This window comes from Thalassophryne amazonica, chromosome 2 (genome assembly GCF_902500255.1).
Source record: "Thalassophryne amazonica chromosome 2, fThaAma1.1, whole genome shotgun sequence".
Classification (NCBI taxonomy): Eukaryota; Metazoa; Chordata; class Actinopteri; order Batrachoidiformes; family Batrachoididae; genus Thalassophryne; species Thalassophryne amazonica.
This window is the reverse complement of record NC_047104.1, coordinates 3,622,363-3,644,800: the sequence shown is the minus strand read 5'-3', so window position 1 is coordinate 3,644,800 and position 22,438 is coordinate 3,622,363. Positions and strand designations below refer to the sequence as shown.

The following is a 22,438-nucleotide window of genomic DNA, read 5'->3' as shown; positions in this document are numbered from 1 at the left end:
CGGCCTGTCTGTGCATATGTCTTTTTGTCTGTGTATTTGTCTTTTCCCCGGCCTGTCTGTGCATGTGTCTTTTTATGAGTGCATATGTCTTTTTGTCTCTGTTTGTCTGTGCATGTCTTTTTGTCTGTGCATATGTTTTTTTCTCTGTTTGTCTGTGCATATGTCTTTTTTTATGTCTGTATGTGCATATGTCTTTTTGTCTCTGTTTGTCTGTGCATATGTCTTTTTGTCTGTGTATTTGTTTTTTCCCCGGCCTGTTTGTGCATGTCTTTTTGTCTCTGTTTGTCTGTGCATATGTCTTTTTGTCTGTGTATTTGTCTTTTCCCCGACCTGTCTGTGCATATGTGTTTTTGTCTGTGTATTTGTCTTTTTGTCTGTGTATTTGTCTTTTCCCCGGCCTGTCTGTGCATATGTCTTTTTGTCTGTGTATTTGTCTTTTTGTCTATGTATTTGTCTTTTCCCCGGCCTGTCTGTGCATATGTCTTTTTGTCTGTGTATTTGCCTTTTTGTCTGTGTATTTGTCTTTTCCCCGGCCTGTCTGTGCATATGTCTTTTTGTCTGTGTATTTGCCTTTTTGTCTGTGTATTTGTCTTTTCCCCGGCCTGTCTGTGCATATGTCTTTTTGTCTGTGTATTTGTCTTTTCCCCGGCCTGTCTGTGCATATGTCTTTTTATCTGTGTATTTGTCTTTTCCCCGGCCTGTCTGTGCATATGTCTTTTTATCTGTGTATTTGTCTTTTCCCCGGCCTGTCTGTGCATATGTCTTTTTGTCTGTGTATTTGTCTTTTCCCCGGCCTGTCTGTGCATATGTCTTTTTGTGAGTACATATGTCTTTTTGTCTGTCTGTCTGTGCATATGTCTTTGTCTCTGTTTGTCTGTGCATATGGCTTTTTGTCTCTGTTTGTCTGTGCATGTCTTTTTGTCTGTGCATATGTCTTTGTCTCTGTTTGTCTGTGCATATGGCTTTTTGTCTGTGTATTTGTCTTTTCCCCCGGCCTGTCTGTGCATATGTCTTTTTTATGTCTGTATGTGCATATGTCTTTTTGTCTCCGTTTGTCTGTGCATATGTCTTTTTGTCTGTGCATATGTCTTTTTGTCTCCGTTTGTCTGTGCATATGTCTTTTGTCTGTGCATATGTCTTTTTGTCTGTGTATTTGTCTTTTCCCCGGCCTGTCTGTGCATATGTCTTTTTATGAGTGCATATGTCTTTTTGTCTGTGCATATGTCTTTTTGTCTCTGTTTGTCTGTGCATATGTCTTTTTGTCTGTGCATATGGCTTTTTGTCTGTGCATGTCTTTTTGTCTCTGTTTGTCTGTGCATATGGCTTTTTGTCTGTGCATGTCTTTTTGTCTCTGTTTGTCTGTGCATATGTCTTTTTGTCTGTGCATGTCTTTTTGTCTCTGTTTGTCTGTGCATATGTCTTTTTGTCTGTGCATGTCTTTTTGTCTCTGTTTGTCTGTGCATATGTCTTTTTGTCTGTGCATGTCTTTTTGTCTCTGTTTGTCTGTGCATATGGCTTTTTGTCTGTGCATGTCTTTTTGTCTCTGTTTGTCTGTGCATATGGCTTTTTGTCTGTGCATGTCTTTTTGTCTGTGTATTTGTCTTTTCCCCGGCCTGTCTGTGCATATGTCTTTTTGACTGTGCACATGTCTTTTCCCCGGCCTGTCTGTGCATATGTCTTTTTGTCTGTGTATTTGTCTTTTCCCCGGCCTGTCTGTGCATATATCTTTTTGTCTGTGTATTTGTCTTTTGTCTGTGTATTTGTCCTTTTGCCTGTGTATTTGTCTTTTGCCCGGCCTGTCTGTGCATGTCTTATTGTCTGTGTATTTGTCTTTTCCCTAGCCTGTCTGTGCATATGTCTTTTTATGAGTGCATATGTCTTTCTGTCTGTGCATATGTCTTTTTGTCTCTGCTTGTCTGTGCATATGGCTTTTTGTCTGTGCATGTCATTTTGTCTGTGTATTTGTCTTTTCCCCGGCCTGTCTGTGCATATGTCTTTTTGTGTGTGCATATGTCTTTTTGTGTGTCTTGTCTGTGCATGTCTTTTTGTGAGTGCATGTCTTTTTGTCTGTCTTGTTTGTGCATGTCTTTTTGTGAGTGCATGTCTTTTTGTCTGTCTTGTTTGTGCATGTCTTTTTGTGAGTGCATGTCTTTTTGTCTGTCTTGTTTGTGCATGTCTTTTGTCTGTGTATTTGTCTTTTCTCCGGCCTGTCTGTGCATATGTCTTTTTATCTCTGTTTGTCTGTGCATATGTCTTTTTGTCTGTGCATATGTCTTTTTGTCTCTGTCTGTGCATATGGCTTTTTGTCTGTGTATTTGTCTTTTCCCCGGCATGTCTGTGCATATGTCTTTTTGTCTGTGTATTTGTCTTTTCCTCGGCCTGTATGTGCATATGTCTTTTTTTCTGTCTGTATGTGCATATGTCTTTTTGTCTGTGCATATGTCTTTTTGTCTGTGTATTTGTCTTTTCACTGGCCTGTATGTGCATATGTCTTTTTGTCTGTGCATATGTCTTTTTGTCTCTGTCTGTGCATATGTCTTTTTGTCTGTGCATATGTCTTTTTGTCTGTGCATATGTCTTTTTGTCTCTGTTTCTCTGTGCATATGTCTTTTTGTCTGTGTATTTGTCTTTTCCCCGGCCTGTCTGTGCATATGTCTTTTTGTCTGTGCATATGTCTTTTTGTCTGTGTATTTGTCTTTTCCCCGGCCTGTCTGTGCATATGTCTTTTTGTCTGTGCATATGTCTTTTTGTCTGTGCATATGTCTTTTCCCCGGCCTGTCTGTGCATTTGTCTTTTTGTCTGTGTATTTGTCTTTTCCCGGCCTGTCTGTGCATATGTCTTTTTGTCTGTGCATATGTCTTTTTGTCTCTGTTTGTCTGTGCATATGTCTTTTTGTCTGTGCATATATCTTTTTGTCTGTGTATTTGTCTTTTGCCCGACCTGTCTGTGCATGTCTTTTTGTCTGTGTATTTGTCTTTTCCCCGGCCTGTATGTGCATATGTCTTTTTGTCTGTGCATATGTCTTTTTGTCTCTGTTTCTCTGTGCATATGTCTTTTTGTCTGTGTATTTGTCTTTTCCCCGGCCTGTCTGTGCATATGTCTTTTTGTCTGTGCATATGTCTTTTTGTCTGTGTATTTGTCTTTTCCCCAGCCTGTCTGTGCATTTGTCTTTTTGTCTGTGTATTTGTCTTTTCCCCAGCCTGTCTGTGCATTTGTCTTTTTGTCTGTGTATTTGTCTTTTCCCCGGCCTGTCTGTGCATTTGTCTTTTTGTCTGTGTATTTGTCTTTTCCCCGGCCTGTCTGTGCATATGTCTTTTTGTCTGTGCATATGTCTTTTTGTCTCTGTTTGTCTGTGCATATGTCTTTTTGTCTGTGCATATATCTTTTTGTCTGTGTATTTGTCTTTTGCCCGACCTGTCTGTGCATGTCTTTTTGTCTGTGCATATGTCTTTTCCCCGGCCTGTCTGTGCATATGTCTTTTCCCCGGCCTGTCTGTGCATATGTCTTTTTGTCTGTGTATTTGTCTTTTCCCTGGCATGTCTGTGCATATGTCTTTTTGTCTGTGCATACGTCTTTTTGTCTGTCTGTCACTGATATTACATTCTAACAGACAGCTATAGTCACATAATCATGTTGTTAATTGCAGTAATTTGTCCCATAAATGTTCCATTGTGGCTCAAATGTTTCATCTCATGTTTGGACAAAAAATACTTTTTAAAAAAAGTGTTTGACGGCTTCAAATGAATTTTTTTTTATGTTGAGATCGTCTGTGGGTCAGTCTTCAGGTGGCAGTCGAATCTCAGAACCTGGAATTTTAACTTCTGCATTATCAGCCACGGTAGGACAGTGGCTTAGTGGTTAGAACTGTTGCCTCACAGCAAGAAGGTCATGGGTTCGATTCCCACCTGTGTCCTTTCTGTGTGGAGTTTGCATGTTCTCCCTGTGTTTGTGTGGGTTTCCTCCAGCTTCCTGCCACATCCAGAGACATGCAGGTTAGATGGACTGGAGACTTTAAACTGTCCGTAAGTGTGAATGTGTTTGTTTATCTCTATGTGACCCTGTGACAGACTGGCGTCCTGTCCAGGGTGAACCCACCTCCGGCCCTGTGACTGCTGGGATAGGCTCCAGCCTGTGACCCTAAACTAGTCTAGTAAATGGATGGATCATCAGCCACCAGGGGGAGCTATTGTCAGGTGGTGTTGAGTCTTTGTTGTGGACACCTGGTTACTGCCACCAGCTGACAGAAACCACAGAGGACTTTAGAAATATTTACTCCACATCATCACCACGAAGCCGAGTTGCAGCTTTTTCCAAAAACATGTTTCCTGAGAAACATTGATGTTGTTAACGGTAACAAACGTTTCCTTCATAATCACACCTGGACCTTCTCCCACAGCAGAGACGTACGGCTGGATTTCTCCCTGGAATGTGTTTTTTCTGACCAGTAGAAGTGGTTATTGTCGTCTGAAGGCCCCAAACATCTCGAGGTTCCAGTTCATTTAAAATGTCCTCACTTTCTGTGAGTTCGGGAGGAGTGTTTTGCTTTTCATCAACGCTGTTCTTAGCGTTTTATCAGCGAGCACTTTGTCCACCAGGTCGTTGGGCCTTTTCCATGTTTCTGTCTTGGCAGACAGAGGATGAGAGGAGAGGTAGACAGTAGACTGCGATGATGCTCAGATTCAGCAGCACACAAAGCGCCGCCACGCCCGCCGAGCTGGTGAACGTGACGGGCTCAGCATGCTGAAGGAGCCAGAGGCTGCGTGACTCCATGTCCTGCTCAAGGGCCTTCATCTGGAGATGAGTGCTGAGGATGCTGCACACGTGGAAGAGCTGGTGACTGTGACCTGCAGAGGGAGCAGTCGAGTCACAGGAGGAAGAACGAACAGCACGATCCGACAGCCACACAACAACAAGACCACACAGTAAAAAAAAAAAAACAAAAAAAACAACAACAACCACCTCAAATCAACAAAACCTGAGATGACAGTAAAACAAAAAAAAACACACAACACAACACCATCACATCAACAAACACTTACTGGGACATAATCCATTCAAGCATCAGGTTTCATCAACATCCTCTCAGAACATTTTGAGTTAAGTGTTACGATGTGCCAAACATTCTTTGGCTTCTCAGTTTCAGGATATATTCTGCATCACCTCCACAATTTAATTACTTATTTGACAGAACATTATCCATCTCCTCACCAAATGTCATTAAAATACGTTCTGTAGTTTTTGAGTTATCCTGCTAACAGGCAACAAACAGCCAAACTTAGAGGTAATAAGTGCTGTTGTCATGTAACTCACCAAATTAAAAGGGAATATAAGAAGAACAAATGCTTTCACATCTATTGAAACTTGATGCACCCGATCAATCAAAATTCGATATTTCAGTTGCGACATGTACGCCACCTGCTGAATGGCTTGTGCATGTTAGCTGTCCCCCAGCAGATCCCGAGCAGCCGGGAAAGCAGGCCGGCTGGGTGACTTTGAGGAGGAAGCGTAGTCCTAAACAGAAGCCCCGTGTACACCACCAACCCGTTAACATCTCTAACCGTTTTTCCCCACTCGACGATACACTCGCCGAGGATCAAACTCTGGTTATTGGCGACTCTGTTTTGAGAAATGTGAAGTTAGCGACACCAGCAACCATTGTCAATTGTCTTCCGGGGGCCAGAGCAGGCGACACTGAAGGAAATTTGAAACTGCTGGCTAAGGCTAAGCATAAATTTGGTAAGATTGTAATTCACGTCGGCAGTAATGACACTCGGTTACGCCAATCGGAGGTCACTAAAATTAACATTGAATCGGTGTGTAACTTTGCAAAAACAATGTCGGACTCTGTAGTTTTCTCTGGGCCCCTCCCCAATCAGACCGGGAGTGACATGTTTAGCCGCATGTTCTCCTTGAATTGCTGGCTGTCTGAGTGGTGTCCAAAAAATGAGGTGGGCTTCATTGATAATTGGCAAAGCTTCTGGGGAAAACCTGGTCTTGTTAGGAGAGACGGCATCCATCCCACTTTAGATGGAGTAGCTCTCATTTCTAGAAATCTGGCCAATTTTCTTGGATCCTCCAAACTGTGACTGTCCAGCATTGGGACCAGGAAGCAGAGCTGTGGTCTTACACACCTCTCTGCAGCTTCTCTCCCCCTGCCATCCCCTCATTACCCCATCCCCGTAGAGACGGTGCCTGCTCCCAGACTACCAATAACCAGCAAAAATCTATTTAAGCATAAAAATTCAAAAAGAAAAAATAATATAGCACCTTCAACTTGCACCACAGACTAAAACAGTTAAATGTGGTCTATTAAACATTAGGTCTCTCTCTTCTAAGTCCCTGTTGGTAAATGATATAATAATTGATCAACGTATTGATTTATTCTGCCTAACAGAAACCTGGTTACAGCAGGATGAATATGTTAGTTTAAATGAGTCAACACCCCCGAGTCACACTAACTGTCAGAATGCTCGTAGCACGGGCCGGGGCGGAGGATTAGCAGCAATCTTCCATTTCAGCTTATTAATTAATCAAAAACCTAGACAGAGCTTTAATTCATTTGAAAGCTTGTCTCTTAGTCTTGTCCATCCAAATTGGAAGTCCCAAAAACCAGTTTTATTTGTTATTATCTATCGTCCACCTGGTCGTTACTGTGAGTTTCTCTGTGAATTTTCAGACCTTTTGTCTGACTTAGTGCTTAGCTCAGATAAGATAATTATAGTGGGCGATTTTAACATCCACACAGATGCTGAGAATGACAGCCTCAACACTGCATTTAATCTATTATTAGACTCTATCGGCTTTGCTCAAAAAGTAAATGAGTCCACCCACCACTTTAATCATATCTTAGATCTTGTTCTGACTTATGGTATAGAAATTGAAGACTTAACAGTATTCCCTGAAAACTCCCTTCTGTCTGATCATTTTTTAATAACATTTACATTTACCCTGATGGACTACCCAGCAGTGGGGAATAAGTTTCATTACACTAGAAGTCTTTCAGAAAGCGCTGTAACTAGGTTTAAGGATATGATTCCTTCGTTATGTTCTCTAATGCCATATACCAACACAGAGCAGAGTAGCTACCTAAACTCTGTAAGGGAGTTGGAGTATCTCGTCAATAGTTTTACATCCTCTTTGAAGACAACTTTGGATGCTGTAGCTCCTCTGAAAAAGAGAGCTTTAAATCAGAAGTGTCTGACTCCATGGTATAACTCACAAACTCGTAGCTTAAAGCAGATAACCCGTAAGTTGGAGAGGAAATGGCGTCTCACTAACTTAGAAGATCTTCACATAGCCTGGAAAAAGAGTTTGTTGCTCTATAAAAAAGCCCTCCGTAAAGCTAGGACATCTTTCTACTCATCACTAATTGAAGAAAATAAGAATAACCTCAGGTTTCTTTTCAGCACTGTAGCTAGGCTGACAAAGAGTCAGAGCTCTATTGAGCTGAGTATTCCATTAACTTTAACTAGTAATGACTTCATGACTTTCTTTGCTAACAAAATTTTGACTATTAGAGAAAAAATTACTCATAACCATCCCAAAGATGTATCGTTATCTTTGGCTGCTTTCAGTGATGCCAGTATTTGGTTAGACTCTTTCTCTCCGGTTGTTCTGTCTGAGTTATTTTCATTGGTTGCTTCGTCCAAACCATCGGCATGTTTATTGGACCCCATTCCTGCCAGGCTGCTCAAGGAAGTCCTACCATTATTTAATGCTTCAATCTTAAATATGATCAATCTATCTTTGTTAGTTGGTTATGTACCACAGGCCTTTAAGGTGGCAGTAATTAAACCATTACTTAAAAAGCCATCACTTGACCCAGCTATCTTAGCTAATTATAGGCCAATTTCCAACCTTCCTTTTCTCTCAAAGATTCTTGAGAGGGTAGTTGTAAAACAGTTAACTGATCACCTGCAGAGGAATGGTCTATTTGAAGAGTTTCAGTCAGGTTTTAGAATTCATCATAGTACAGAAACAGCATTAGTGAAGGTTACAAATGATCTTCTTATGGCTTCGGACAGTGGACTTATCTCTGTGCTTGTTCTGTTGGACCTCGGTGCTGCTTTTGATACTGTTGACCATAAAATTTTATTACAGAGATTAGAGCATGCCATAGGTATTAAAGGCACTGCGCTGCGGTGGTTTGAATCATATTTGTCTAATAGATTACAGTTTGTTCATGTAAATGGGGAATCTTCTTCACAGACTAAAGTTAATTATGGAGTTCCACAAGGTTCTGTGCTAGGACCAATTTTATTCACTTTATACATGCTTCCCTTAGGCAGTATTATTAGACGGTATTGCTTAAATTTTCATTGTTACGCAGATGATACCCAGCTTTATCTATCCATGAAGCCAGAGGATACACACCAATTAGCTAAACTGCAGGATTGTCTTACAGACATAAAGACATGGATGACCTCTAATTTCCTGCTTTTAAACTCAGATAAAACTGAAGTTATTGTACTTGGCCCCACAAATCTTAGAAGCATGGTGTCTAACCAGATCGTTACTCTGGATGGCATTTCCCTGATCTCTAGTAATACTGTGAGAAATCTTGGAGTCATTTTTGATCAGGATATGTCATTCAAAGCGCATATTAAACAATTATGTAGGACTGCCTTTTTGCATTTACGCAATATCTCTAAAATCAGAAAGGTCTTGTCTCAGAGTGATGCTGAAAAACTAATTCATGCATTTATTTCCTCTAGGCCTGGACTATTGTAATTCATTATTATCAGGTTGTCCTAAAAGTTCCCTAAAAAGCCTTCAGTTGGTTCAGAATGCTGCAGCTAGAGTACTGACGGGGACTAGCAGGAGAGAGCATATCTCACCCGTGTTGGCCTCTCTTCATTGGCTTCCTGTTAATTCTAGAATAGAATTTAAAATTCTTCTTCTTACTTATAAGGTTTTGAATAATCAGGTCCCATCTTATCTTAGGGACCTCGTAGTACCATATTACCCCATTAGAGCGCTTCGCTCTCAGACTGCGGGCTTACTTGTAGTTCCTAGGGTTTGTAAGAGTAGAATGGGAGGCAGAGCCTTCAGCTTTCAGGCTCCTCTCCTGTGGAACCAGCTCCCAATTCAGATCAGGGAGACAGATACCCTCTCTACTTTTAAGATTAGGCTTAAAACTTTCCTTTTCGCTAAGGCTTATAGTTAGGGCTGGATCGGGTGACCCTGGACCATCCCTTGGTTATGCTGCTTTAGACGTAGATTGTGGGGGGGTTCCCATGATGCACTGTTTCTTTCTCTTTTTGCTCCGTATGCATCACTCTGCATTTAATCATTAGTGATCGATCTCTGCTCCCCTTCACGGCATGTCTTTTTCCTGGTTTTTTCCCTCAGCCCCAACCAGTCCCAGCAGAAGACTGCCCCTCCCTGAGCCTGGTTCTGCTGGAGGTTTCTTCCTGTTAAAAGGGAGTTTTTCCTTCCCACTGTTGCCAAGTGCTTGCTCATAGGGGGTCGTTTTGACCATTGGGGTTTTTCATAATTATTGTATGGCCTTGCCTTACAATATGGAGCGCCTTGGGGCAACTGTTTGTTGTGATTTGGCGCTATATAAGAAAAAAGTTGATTGATTGATTGATTGATCCTTCTCCCTATATACCCTGGGTCCCTCCTCTGCACATGTCCAAACCATCTCAATCTTGCCTCTCTGACTTTGTCTCTAAACTTTCCCTCCTGAGCTGTCCCTCTGATATGTCCATTCTTAATCCTGTCCATTCTTGTCAATCCCAAAGACAATCGCACCATCTCCGGCTCTGCCTCTTGTCTTTTTGTTAGTGCCACCACTAAGCCGTCCAACATAGCTGGTCTTACTACTGTCTTGTAGACTTTCCCTTTCACTCTTACTGATATTCTTCAGTCACAAATCACTCCTGCCACCTTTCTCCACCCACTCCACCCTGCCTGCACTCTCTTCTTCACCTCTCTACCACACTCTCCATTACTTTGGACAGTTGACCCCAAGTATTTAAACTCATTGACTTTCACCACGTCTACTCCTTGTAACTGCACTATTCCACTGGGCTCCCTCTGATTCACACACATGGACTCAGTCTGACTCCTACTGACTTTCATTCACCTTCTCTCCAGAGTATATCTCTATCACCCTTGCTCTTAAAAATCAGAACCAACACACGTCTTCTCCACTCCAAAAATAAAAAAATGCACACTACAAAAGGAGTAAAATAATGCAGAATCTCCTGTCATCCAGAGTGTAAGGTGCAGAAGACTCATCACAGTCTCTTAGGCCCCCTCACACATAATATGAATAAGTACAAATCAGGGCAAATCACGGCGGAACAGCTCATATGAGTGAACCACGAAAACACTGAGCTGACAAGCAGGCGTGAACGATCCCGCTGCAACAGTTTTGTGCATGTGACGGTGTTGTGCACACTCTGTCGCAGCAGGATCACAGTGTGAGCAGCTGGAACATGTGTAACTACATTGAACAGCTGCTGTGAAAAAAGAAAGAGAGAAATACATGCCATCCATGGTATTCAAACCTGTAATTTACAAAAGCTCTGATTGCCAGCCAGAAACTTTACCACTGTGCTACCATCACTAGCCTGCAAATGAGGTAGAAAAATGCCTGAAATCAACAAGGACATGGAGGAGGTGCACTGTGTGCGGCTGCTGCAGCCCGGCTCAAAGGTGAAAGATGTTTTATATATTTCCATGTGAGAACAGCAGGCAGAGACATGTGCCTCATGGAGGAATGTTGTCAGTTCATGTCCTTCAAAACACGGAACGTGTCCTCCACCTGGGATGTTCAGGAGCAGAGATCTTTACAGCGGACTCTGCTCCCCTGTTCAGTGCACAGACCGACGTGTCACTCTGTGTTATGTGGTCATTCATTTTCATTATTTGTTATGTAATTGTGTATGTATTGTCGTAATTACTTATATACCTGTCCTGGCGGTGGTGTCTGTGTTTGTAATGTGTGCAGTGAGCCGTCATCCAGCTGTTAGTGTGCTGTGATCAGCTGACAGGCCCCTCCCCGTGCTGTGTGCGATCACACCTCGCTGTCTGGCCCCCATGTGATCACACCTGTACGTACATACATACAAGCATTTGATGCAAGTGTGCCCCCCCCCCCCCCCACACACACACACACTCCCTCCAACACATCTGGTGTGCTGACTGTTTTTGTGATGATAGTACGAATGGTCACACATTTTCTAAGTGCCAAGTGAGCGGTGTTAGATGTTCGTGTGTGTCACCTGGAATTTGGCTGACACCTGCCGTGAGAGGGTTCGATGGGATCTCACAGAGCACACTCTGTCTTTCAGCCGCTGGTGTGCGCAAATAGTTGTAGCAACAAGGTACAAGGTACAACAAGGTACTCCCTCTAACGCCTCAATATGAGGCGTTAGAGGGAGCTCCGATTTTACACATTTTTCATACGATTCCTGCTTCATGCGCAAGTCGACCATATTTGCACTGTGGGTGAAGGGGCCCTTAAGGTTTGATGATAACATTCTTACCGATGTAGTCAAAGCTGCCCGGTGCCAGACGCTCTGGTAAATGTGTGGCAAACAGGAAGCCGGTGAGGAAAGCCAAAGCAATGTGGTAGTAGTGGAGGATGTTGGCGTCATTTTCTGTGCAACCTTCTCCGACACACAAGAACACCTGGAGACAACAGAACACATCAGCAACACCTTTCCCCTTCTAAAATAAACACGACAAGCACAAATGTCATGTTTTTCCAACAACACCTAAACACAGCATGCAGTTATTGATCGCTGTGGAGCTGCAGACCTTCATAGTGTCTCAAAGCTCCACAGGCAAGTGAAATGTGATCTTCTTTACATACACATTTACCAACCTACAAAAAATGCAAAAGAATTTTGCAACAAAATAAAGACACTTGTACACACAAAGATTTTCAAAAGATGCATTTCTGAGAACACACACAAAGCACAAACCATCTTACACACCTGTAAACATTTATTTGGGATATTATGGTCTGTCTGGTGGGTTTGTGACCAGAAGATCTGTAGTTCAATTCCCTGTCAGACAGGAAACTCACTAATTTCTTCAGGAACTACTCATAATAATTAAGCTGCCACATACTTGATGGTGCGTTCAGACGAGTGCAGTGTGAAGGACAAAGTCTCACCCTGAAGAACAGAGGAATGCTGTCAAACAGGTACGGGTAGGCGAAGGCAAAAACACGCAGACTTTTACTGAACTTTGGCCTCTTTAACTCTGGGAATCTGAAATAAGAAAAGAGCTTTTTTTCTATCCTGAAATACACACAATACTGTGAACAAACACGTCTACAGGAAAAAAAATTCTGAATCGACTCATTTGGTTACTGTTTAAACGTCCTGCAGAGGAAAAAACAACTTCCTGCTGTTTGTGAAACTCAAACATTTTAAATTGAAAAAGATTCATGAAGGAATCTGGTGATAAATGATGAATTTAAAAAGTTATTAATATTAAAGATTGATACAATTTGCACAGATCGAGGTCTAATACCGTTATTATGAGTAAATAATCTGAGAAACATTTTCACAAAGAAAGAATATCATGGAGACTGTGTTTGTATTACTTGACCAAACACAATATGGGATTTAAAGAAAAAAAGTCGGGGTTTGGGGGCTCCCTACAGAAAAAAACACAATATAAGAAGAATAGGTAGGCTAAGGTAAGGCTAACATTTTTAAATGTGTTTGAAAAATGTATAGGAGGTTTAAAACATTTAATTGCATTTAATGAGGTAAACATGCGTGTTTCAGACTGAACAGAACTGCAGAACAGCCACCAGAAACAGTTTACTCTCAATTCTTTGTACCTTGTACAGTAGCAACATCAATTAACGTGTTTGCTTCTGCTTGCTAATGCAGTTTTGAATGTTTGCATTAAAATAAATTATTATGTAACGGCTGAGTGGATCCTTGTCATTTGATTGGTGCTTTGTATGTCATGTGACCTGGATTATTCATCCCATTTGTGTTGCGTTGCATTTATCGTGCAAATTGGTTCCATACGTTTTGTACCACTGCACGCTGTGAACCCCGCCCACTAGTGGGGGCGGCATTTAGCTAAACATGCGGAGTTTGTTGCTGATGGACGACAATTGATTTGAAGGAGCTAATTGACCGTGCTAATTCTTCAAAGACACACACACACACACACACACACACACAACAAATCCACTGTGCTGTCTGGAGGCATGAAGAGCTGTTAGGAGGAAGTTAGAATGAAAAGCTGGACTAATTTCTGACATGATTCTTTGCTGGTGTGAGGAGGTACACAGTCTTTTTTGCTTTTTTAGAAGTACACAAAGTCAGTGCAGTGTTGTACCAAAATGTAAGTCCCTTTTCTGTTGTTTGTAAATTAATATAATATCAAATGACAAGGTTCTATTTTAGCTGTTATATAAAACAAATAATGAATATTTTTACATTCTTTCAGTGGAACGAATATTTAATTTGGTGAACGAGGTGAACTCAAACATTCATTATTTGTATCATAATGCACTGATTAAATTAATTTTGCTTCTTGTTGCATGAAGCATTAGAGGCAGGGGTGGTGACCAAGTGGTTAGTGTGCTTGGTTTCAGTGCCGAAGGTTCCCGGTTCAAACCCTTCACCCCTGACATATTCCTCCATGTAATGTGGAGCTGCATCTAAAACTTGTGCCAATTCAACATGCAGATCCACCTCGGATTTACTGTGGCGACCCGGAGTCCAAAACAAGGGAGTAGCCGAAGGGTCTTTTGTTGGATGAAGCAGGAGCATCACATTTCAACAATAATATGATTTACAGACTGGTATGACTTAAAGATTTGTTTGTTTCCTTCATGACACATTTTTAGACAAATGCTAATATTCCCAAGATGCATCCAGACAGTATCGTACAACTTGCAGGACAGAAGCATTTCTGTGTATTTACCTCTTTATGCTGTCATGATGATAATGTAGAAATGGCAATCCAAGCCTAAACAGGGCAAGAAACAAGTGAACAGCTGTTAAAAAAAAAAACTGCATTAAGTCTGAATCCTTTCAGCTCAAGAACGTGTTTGTTTGTCTCAAACTCAGTCTGAGGGCACTCTTTAATCAGTATTATTAACTCCACTTAACAACAAAAGAACACCAAATCTGCAAATCTGACAATCACTGCCATCAGCTCATTATGACATCATAAAGTGAAGATTAAAGGAACAAATATCAGCTCATGTTGAAGCAGTGAATTAACAAGATAAAAGAAAAATGTTGAAACAGATCTCAATAAAACATCTCTGACAAAGAAAAAAAGTCTGTTATTATGAACCAAAACCCTGCTGACCCGGTTCATAAACCCACAAACTCAGATTATAACTGCAGCATGAAAAATTAACAAGAAAAACACTTTCCGCTGATGGAGCCAGAAACCGTGTCAAAGACCGTTGTTTTTTTTTTTTTTTTTTTTTTTTTTTGCAATCAGGTATATTTTCCACACAAAATGATCACGCTGTACTGTTGTTCTCATGTGGGGCTCATAATGTTGTCAGCAGTGACATGCTCGTGTCAGGTTTGATGATTATATTAATAAACATAAAAAGTCTGAACAAGTTCAAAGAAAACAGATCAACAGAATCTACATCAACAAAATAAATTACTGATATAAAATCTTATTTGAACAGTTGGAAAGATGACCTTTAGGAAAGTTATATTAGGCACAAATAACTACAAATAACAAATGAAAAAGATTTGTGAGAAATTACATTCGGAGTTCCACAAGGATCAGTGCTGGTTCCAAACCTGTTCAAAATTGATATGAATGAATGAAAATTTGGATTGATACCATTTTTTCCACTTTTATATTGGGCTAAATCAGACTCTGCTTACTCGCCTACAGATGGTGCAGAATGCTGCTGCTCGACTTTTGGCTGGTGTTAGAAGGTGCGAGCAGATTGCACCGGTTCTGGCCTCACTTCATTGGCTCCCAGTTCGTTTTAGAATTGATTTTAAAATTCTTTTATTTGTTTTTTAATGTCTTCATGGCCTTGCCCCGCTGTATCTGTCTGACCTGCTTCATTTACGTATATGCCCCTTCACGCTCACTCAGGTCAGCTGATTTGTCACTGTTGGTTATCCCAAGGTCAAAGAGGAAGCGTAGAGGTGACCGAGCTTTTTCAGTCGTTGCCCCGAGACTGTGGAATGATCTTCCTTTGCACATTAGGCAGGCTGATTCTCTCTCTGCTTTTAAATCGTCTCTTAAAGCACTTTTTTTTTCTCTTTGGCTTTTAACGCAGCTTGACACTGTTTTTTGTGTGTGTGTGTGTGTGTGTGTGTGTGTGTGTGTGTGTTTTTGCTTTTAATTGTAACTTTTTATTTATTAAATTATTTTAACTTGCCTGTTTTTATTGTGTACAGCGCTTTGGTTGTTGGTGAATTTTAAAGTGCTTTATAAATCAATTGAGATTGAAATTAAGAACGAAACACAGAATATTTAATTACAATGAAACTGTTGAAGTACAGAAAGTACTGCGTGCTCCCAGATCAGGTCTGGGAGCACGCAGGTGGTGCTCTGCATCACCACATGCATCACACTACACAACTAAAGTGGTACCTGGATGGCAACCACACAGATAAACAATAAGTCCATCTCCATCACTCAGAAGTAACCATCTGCTGCAGTCAGGTGACATGAGGGTTAACCATTGACCTTCACCAGCTGTTTGGGTCGCTGACACTGAGGCAGCTACGTACAGTGAATCCAGAAAGTTTTCACAGCACTTCACTTTTTCCACATTTTGTTATGTTACAGCCTTATTCCAAAATGGAGTAAATTCATTTTTTCCTCAGAATTCTACCCACAACACCCCATAATAACAATATGAAAAGGCTTTGTTGAATTTTTTGCAAAGTTATTAAAAATAAACAAATCCCATGTCCATAAGTATTCACACCCTTTGTTCAGTACTTTATTGATGCTCCTTTGGCAGCAATTTCAGCCTGAAGTCTTCTTGAATATGATGCCACAAGCTTGGTGCACCTATCTTTGGGCAGTTTGGTCCATTCCTCTTTGCAGCACCTCTCAAGCTCCATCAGGCTGGATGGGGAGCGTCGGTGCACAGAGATTTTCAGATCTCTCCAGAGATGTTCAATCAGATTCAGGTCTGGGCTCTGGTTGGGCCACTCAAGGACATTCACAGAGTTGTCCGGAAGACACACCTGTGATATCTTGGGTCATTGTCCTGCTGAAAGATGAACTATTGCCCCAGTCTGAGGTCAAGAGCACTCTGGAGTAGGTTTTCATCCAGGATGTCTCTGTACATTGCTGCATTCATCTTCCCTCAATCCTGACTAGTCTCCCAGTTCCTGCTGCTGAAAAACACCCCCACAGCATGATGCTGCCACCACCAGTAACAGTGCTCTCAAAGAAAGATAGACCTCGGACAAGTGCATAGTCTTTCAAACTGTACTAATATAGCAACAATTGCTGGACCTCAACCAGACCCCAAAACATCTATGTGCAGAAATCCAGTATTCAAGAAGCAAAGGCGTTCAAAATTGTTTACTACTCTGAACCAGATTATGTGGGATCCACGTTATAAGAAAACTGGCATGCTCGGAGGTCACTTAAATGTGCGCAGTATGGTATCAAAACACGAACAATTAGAATATTTAATGTGTGATTCAAATCTTGATTTTTTTGGTTTATCAGAAACATGGCTCACTAGTGCCTCGCCAGATTCAGCGGTACTGATACCAGGCTATAATATTTTTAGAAAAGACAGAGATCAAGGAAAAGGGGGTGGGGCACTGCTATATGTGAGGAGTAAATTTAAATGTAATCAAATGGTATGGCCCAATAAGATTACACTAGAATGCATTGGAGTAAACATTTATCTTTCTGTGGAAATGTCACTGACTGTAATCTGTCTCTACCGTAAACCGTCTTCCACAAACAAGTTTTATGATCAATTGCGGGATTTACTTAAAACATGTGATCATAAAAAAGAAATTATCATATTAGGAGACTTCAATGTCAGTTGGGATGACAAAAGACAGGAAAAAACTGAAATTAATTACTGATCAATTTAATTTTACACAATTAATTGAGAATCCGACCAGATTTACAAATAGTTCAGAATCCCAAATTGACTTGCTTTTCTCAAATAGGCCTGCAAGGATCACTAAAACATATCGTTTATTGACTGGTCTCTCAGACCATAATGTTATTCCTTGTACAAGAAAATTAACTAAGCAACGTTTTGAGCATTCATACTCCAATCATGTTAGGAAACAAATGTCTAAATTTATACCAAAGAATCAACAACAAAACTTGGGAAAAGCATTAAAAGATCCCACTTGGGAAAGTGTAACCTCATGTGACAATATTGAAATATGCTCTGATATATTTCTTAACAAAATTCAAAATGTATGTAGTTCTTTTACAAAAACATGAATTATAGGAAAAAAAAAAATCCAAGTTGACAACAGACAGGAATCTACTTCAATGCGAAACAGAGTAATATCAGAAATGCAAAGAGCAAAAGCACATTTTTTTTTTATCACAATAATGCAAAACGCAAACAGAAATGGAAAACAAATATGGCAGAATATTAACAAACTTTTAGTGAGGAGGAAAAAGAAAGATGCAAATGATTTGGAATTGAAAATTAATAACCAGCTTGTGAATGATCCTACGATCTTAGCAAAAGAGCTGAATTTATAATTTCTACGCTCTGTTGAAGAGATGGCAGCAAGTTTCAAATCGCCTGAAATAACCTACAACATTCCAGTACACAGTCAAACGTTTAATATAGAACTAATATCCCAGGTTGAAACTTTAAAGATTAGAAATGCCATGAAGGAGTCCAAAGCTAAAGACCATCATGGCTTTGATGTTGGATTCCTAAAAACACATAAAATGGCTCTAGCACATCCAGTTACGCATTTAATAAATTTGTCAGTTGAGCATTCCATTGTACCACAGATATGGAAGATTGCCACAGTTACCCCAATTTTTAAGGGGGGGGGGGGTGACAGAAAATAATATTAATAACTACAGACCAATTAGCATACTGTCAGTCTTTTCTAAAGTCCTTGAAAAGTGGGTCGCCAAGCAATTGATTCAACATCTACAAAGTGGCCAAACTACTCTGCATCCCATGCAATTTGGTTTTCGTACCTACCATTCAACTGACACTGCCATAACAATGTTCATGGAAAAAGTGAAAAGTTTTTTGGATAAAAACAATTGTGTAGGAGCAGTTTTCTTAGATTTGCGTAAAGCATTTGATCTAGTGAATCATAATATTTTATTATTAAAGTTGCAATCTTTTAATTTTTCTGAGCATGCCATAAAATGGATGGCATCTTATTTATCAAATAGAAAACAAGCCACCATGGTTAATGGTATTAAATCCCCCTACTTAGATTGTGCACTAGGAGTCCCCCAAGGATCTATCTTGGGGCCCATTTTATTTTCATTATTCATTAATGACCAAGTGTTTGTGAGGATGTGGAATACAACTTTACGCTGATGATGCGGTAATCTACACAAGTGCAAGATCACCTGAGGCAGCAGCTAAAACTCTTACATCAGCCCTAAAGTATATTTCAAATTGGCTTAATGGATCATGTCTGAAATTAAACATACAGAAAACTGTCTGTACGCATATGTATTTTTCAAACAAGGCTTCCAATATTGAGTGCTCCAATGTGTACATTGGAGATGATGAACTGCAGTTAGTTAAAGAATTCAAATATTTGGGAGTGTTGCTGGACTCGACACTCTCCTTTAAAAATCATATTAAAATGATAACTAAAATAATCAAATACAATGTGTTTAACTTCAACCAAATAAGGAGCTCAATGACAGATCAAGCGGCTATGATGTTCTTGCACTGTATGATTTTTTTCTCATGTAGGTTACTGCATAACCAGCTGGTCTCTCACAGGTGTGACAATTTTAAAACCGATTGAAAGGCTTTATAAAAGAGCACTGAAAATTTTAGATAAAAGACCATTTTCATATCATCACTGCAAAATTTTAACAAAGTATAACTTATTTAGTTTTGAAAATTTTATAAAATTTAAAAATGCTTGTCTAATATATCAAATTTTACATGGGTTGGCTCCTCCACCTCTTGCAAATTATATTAAATATAGAACAGTTGGTCCGAGGGTCACCAGGGCCGTGAGTAGAGGGGACTGTGAAGTGTCTGTGCGAAAAACAGCTTTTGCACAAAATGTTCTGTCAATCAATCAATTTTATTTATATAGCGCCAAATCACAACAAACAGTTGCCCCAAGGCGCTTTATATTGTAAGGCAAAAGCCACACAATAATTACAGAAAAACCCCAACTGTCAAAACGACCCCCTGTGAGCAAGCACTTGGCGACAGTGGGAAGGAAAACTCCCTTTTAACAGGAAGAAACCTCCAGCAGAACCAGGCTCAGGGAGGGGCAGTCTTCTGCTGGGACTGGTTGGGGCTGAGGGAGAGAACCAGGAAAAAGACATGTCCTACAAAGGCAGTGTCCAATGGAACGCTTTGCCAACTACAGTGACAGAGGCTCCAAGTTTTAAAGCCTTCAAAAGTCACTTAAAGGAGGAACTCAAATCAAATAAAAAATGTGAGCATTATGAACTCAACTGTAGAAACTAAGATGAACTGTAGGGAATGTGAAATGCACTACAGCACTTTATAAGTTATTGTTCTTAAAGTTATGGTTTTTAAAATATATAAATGTATGAAATTAGACTTGCAGTTTTAATTAACTTATTCTAATTGAATTGTACATGTAGTTTTTTTGTTTTTTAACTGTGTGTCCTCATTTGACTGAGTTTGTGTAACTAACCTTCATGCTCAGATCATGTCAGTGTCCTTTTGTTTCCTGTCTTTTGTCTAGTCGGTGTCTTGTTGTAGTTGGTGACCCCTATGTCATGTAGTCTGTTGTATTGTAAGCTCCTGTGATGTTTGTGTGTTTTTACTGTAAACTGTTTAATTCTTATAGTCTGTCAGGGACTACAGATGGAAATTAGCCCACGGCTATAATCTGACATATTTACACTTTATGTGTTCATTAATATGTGTTGTCCCTTTTAAATAAATGGAAATGGAAACCATGCTTCACTGTAGGGATGGTGCCTGGTTTCCTCCAAACATGACGCCACAGAGTTCAATCTTTGTCTCATCAGACCAGAGAATTTTGTTTCTCCTGGTCTGAGAGTCCTTTAGGTGCCTTTTGTCAAACTCCAGGTGGGCTGCCATGTGCCTTTTACTAAGGAGTGGCTTCCATCTGGCCACTCTACCATACAGGCCTGATTGGTGCAGAGATGGTTGTCCTTCTGGAAGGTTCTCCTCTCTCCACAGAGGAATGCTGGAGCTCTGACAGAGTAACCATCGGGTTCATTGGTCACCTCCCTGACTAAGGTCCTTCTCCCCTGATGGCTCATTTTACACGGTGGCCACCTCTAGAAAAAGTCCTGGCGGATCTGAACTTCTTCCATTTACAGATGATGGAGGCCACTGTGGTCACTGGGACCTTCAAAGGAGCAGAAATGTTTCTGTTCCCTTCCCCAGATTTGTGCCTCCAGACGATCCTGTCTACAGGTCTACAGACAATTCCTTTGACTTCATGCTTGGGTTGTGCTCTGACTGTCAACTTTCAACAAACAACAAAATTTCAACAAAACTTTTTTCATGTTGTCATTATGGGGTATTGTGTGTAGATGTTTGAGGAAAAAAATTATTTAATCTATTTTGGAATAAGGTTGTAACATAAACTGTGGACAAAGTGAAAATAACTAATAAAGGTGGAACATAGTTGGACTTTTCTAGATATAAAGCTCGAGAACAGCACTTTCATGCTGCCTGTGGTCAGTTGAGACTCTCATTGCTTCAACATTCTCTCTTGCACAGAATAAGTAAAGCCGTTTGTTTTTAACAGCTTCTCTGATCTCGTTCTGGTTTGAAGGACGATTAAAACAGACTTCTGCAGTGTACCTGGTGTAGCATGCCAGCCCAGTGCAGATGATGGCGTTGAACACAGCAACGGGGACGAAGCAGCGGTGAAAGAAACTGTTCAGCCACCGGTCGGGAAAAATGTACGCTGAATAGGAAACTGCAGATCCTGCAGAGGGAGCAGTGTGATGGAAATGAGGACAGAATGTTAGAAACACAGAAATAATATTAGCTACTCACGATTAATTCTGACCTTATGAAATAGAGTTGATGTTTGTTCCAGTTCTCGTTTATTTTCTGTGCTGTTGAGCAGCTGCACAAACTATCGTGTGTTTTGGACAAACCCGGGTGGAAATGAGCGAGCGACGCTTGTCACGGGATGACGTCACGTATGTGTTCAGTTGTTTGTTCGCACTGTCAGATACAGGTGCACCGATCTGAACATTTGAACAATCAGTGTCGGTCCGATACTTGTTGAAATTACTGGATTAGATATCGGAAATTTAAAAGCCCTGATACGAGTCTTGTCTTGCAGATCTGAGTAGGTGTTTTTTTAACAGCTCAGTTCACATCCAGACAAATGTACTTATGACCAGGTTAGTGGTTTTCAGACAGGAAATGTACCACACTGGTGTCAGTATCAGCTGATACTGAAGGTTCCAGTATCGGTATCATATTGGAAAAATGGTTTCATCCCGTCACAACGCTCCAATATGACCCACTCATGTGGAGAACAACATGTTGTCAAATCCACCACACAACAGAATCACCCTGCTGCAGACGTCTGGTCCATCCCCACCTCTTGAAAATAATCTGCCACAGCCGGTGACATGTGGGCGACATGTGGGCGACGTGGGCATCCCTCTGGCCTTCTCCAGTCTCCCAAAGTCACTATTTGTTTGACACAACGTCATTCCAGTGGTTCTCAAGGTTCCCCTAAAGAGAACCAGTTCCAAATCCATCCAGTCTCCACATGAGGCCACTGCTAAAAATCTCACAATCACATTTTTCAAGTTCTGATAAAAAGCTAAATGTGAAAATGAAACTCTTTCATAGTCTGAATGGTTTGACGTCCTGATGACCGATTTAAAACCATTATTAAAAAAAAAACCTCTAAAACACTGATATTTGAATCCACCAACGTATTTTCTGGACTATAAGTCGCATCTGTCAAAAAAAAAGTCATCATGAAGAGAAAAAAATAGACAATTATTTCTTTTTGAAACATATATTTCATAAGAATTCAATAAAAACTGCTTGGAACAGGATAAATAACTTTAATGTTGTGTTTCCTGTTTCCACTGAACTGACACTGTATTGACCCATGATTTATGTACAGACACACATATTATTTACATATGAGTTGTTTCTGAATATAAGTCACAGGGGAAAAAAAAGTGACTTAGAGTCTAAAAACACAGTACGTTCAAAGACATTCAGGTATTTTTTTTTAAATAGTCAGAAGTACAGATGGCGTCCTGCTGTCGGGCCACAGACTGAAGATACCGACACAAAGAT

General features: G+C 40.5%; 1 protein-coding gene across 1 annotated transcript in view; it reads right to left on the bottom strand.

The window, feature by feature from the left end:
• Positions 1-4,021: 4,021 nt before the first annotated feature.
• The window catches only part of paqr5b (progestin and adipoQ receptor family member Vb), a 33,620-nt gene continuing 15,203 nt past the window's right edge, over positions 4,022-22,438 (bottom strand). Inside the window, exons 4-8 of the mRNA XM_034183106.1 lie at positions 20,963-21,089; positions 13,915-13,959; positions 12,134-12,230; positions 11,499-11,643; positions 4,022-4,844 (exon numbers count right to left, since the gene is read on the bottom strand). Of these exons, the coding sequence (XP_034038997.1) occupies positions 4,573-4,844; positions 11,499-11,643; positions 12,134-12,230; positions 13,915-13,959; positions 20,963-21,089 (686 nt within the window). The 3' untranslated portion in view covers positions 4,022-4,572. The remainder of the gene's footprint in view (positions 4,845-11,498; positions 11,644-12,133; positions 12,231-13,914; positions 13,960-20,962; positions 21,090-22,438) is intronic.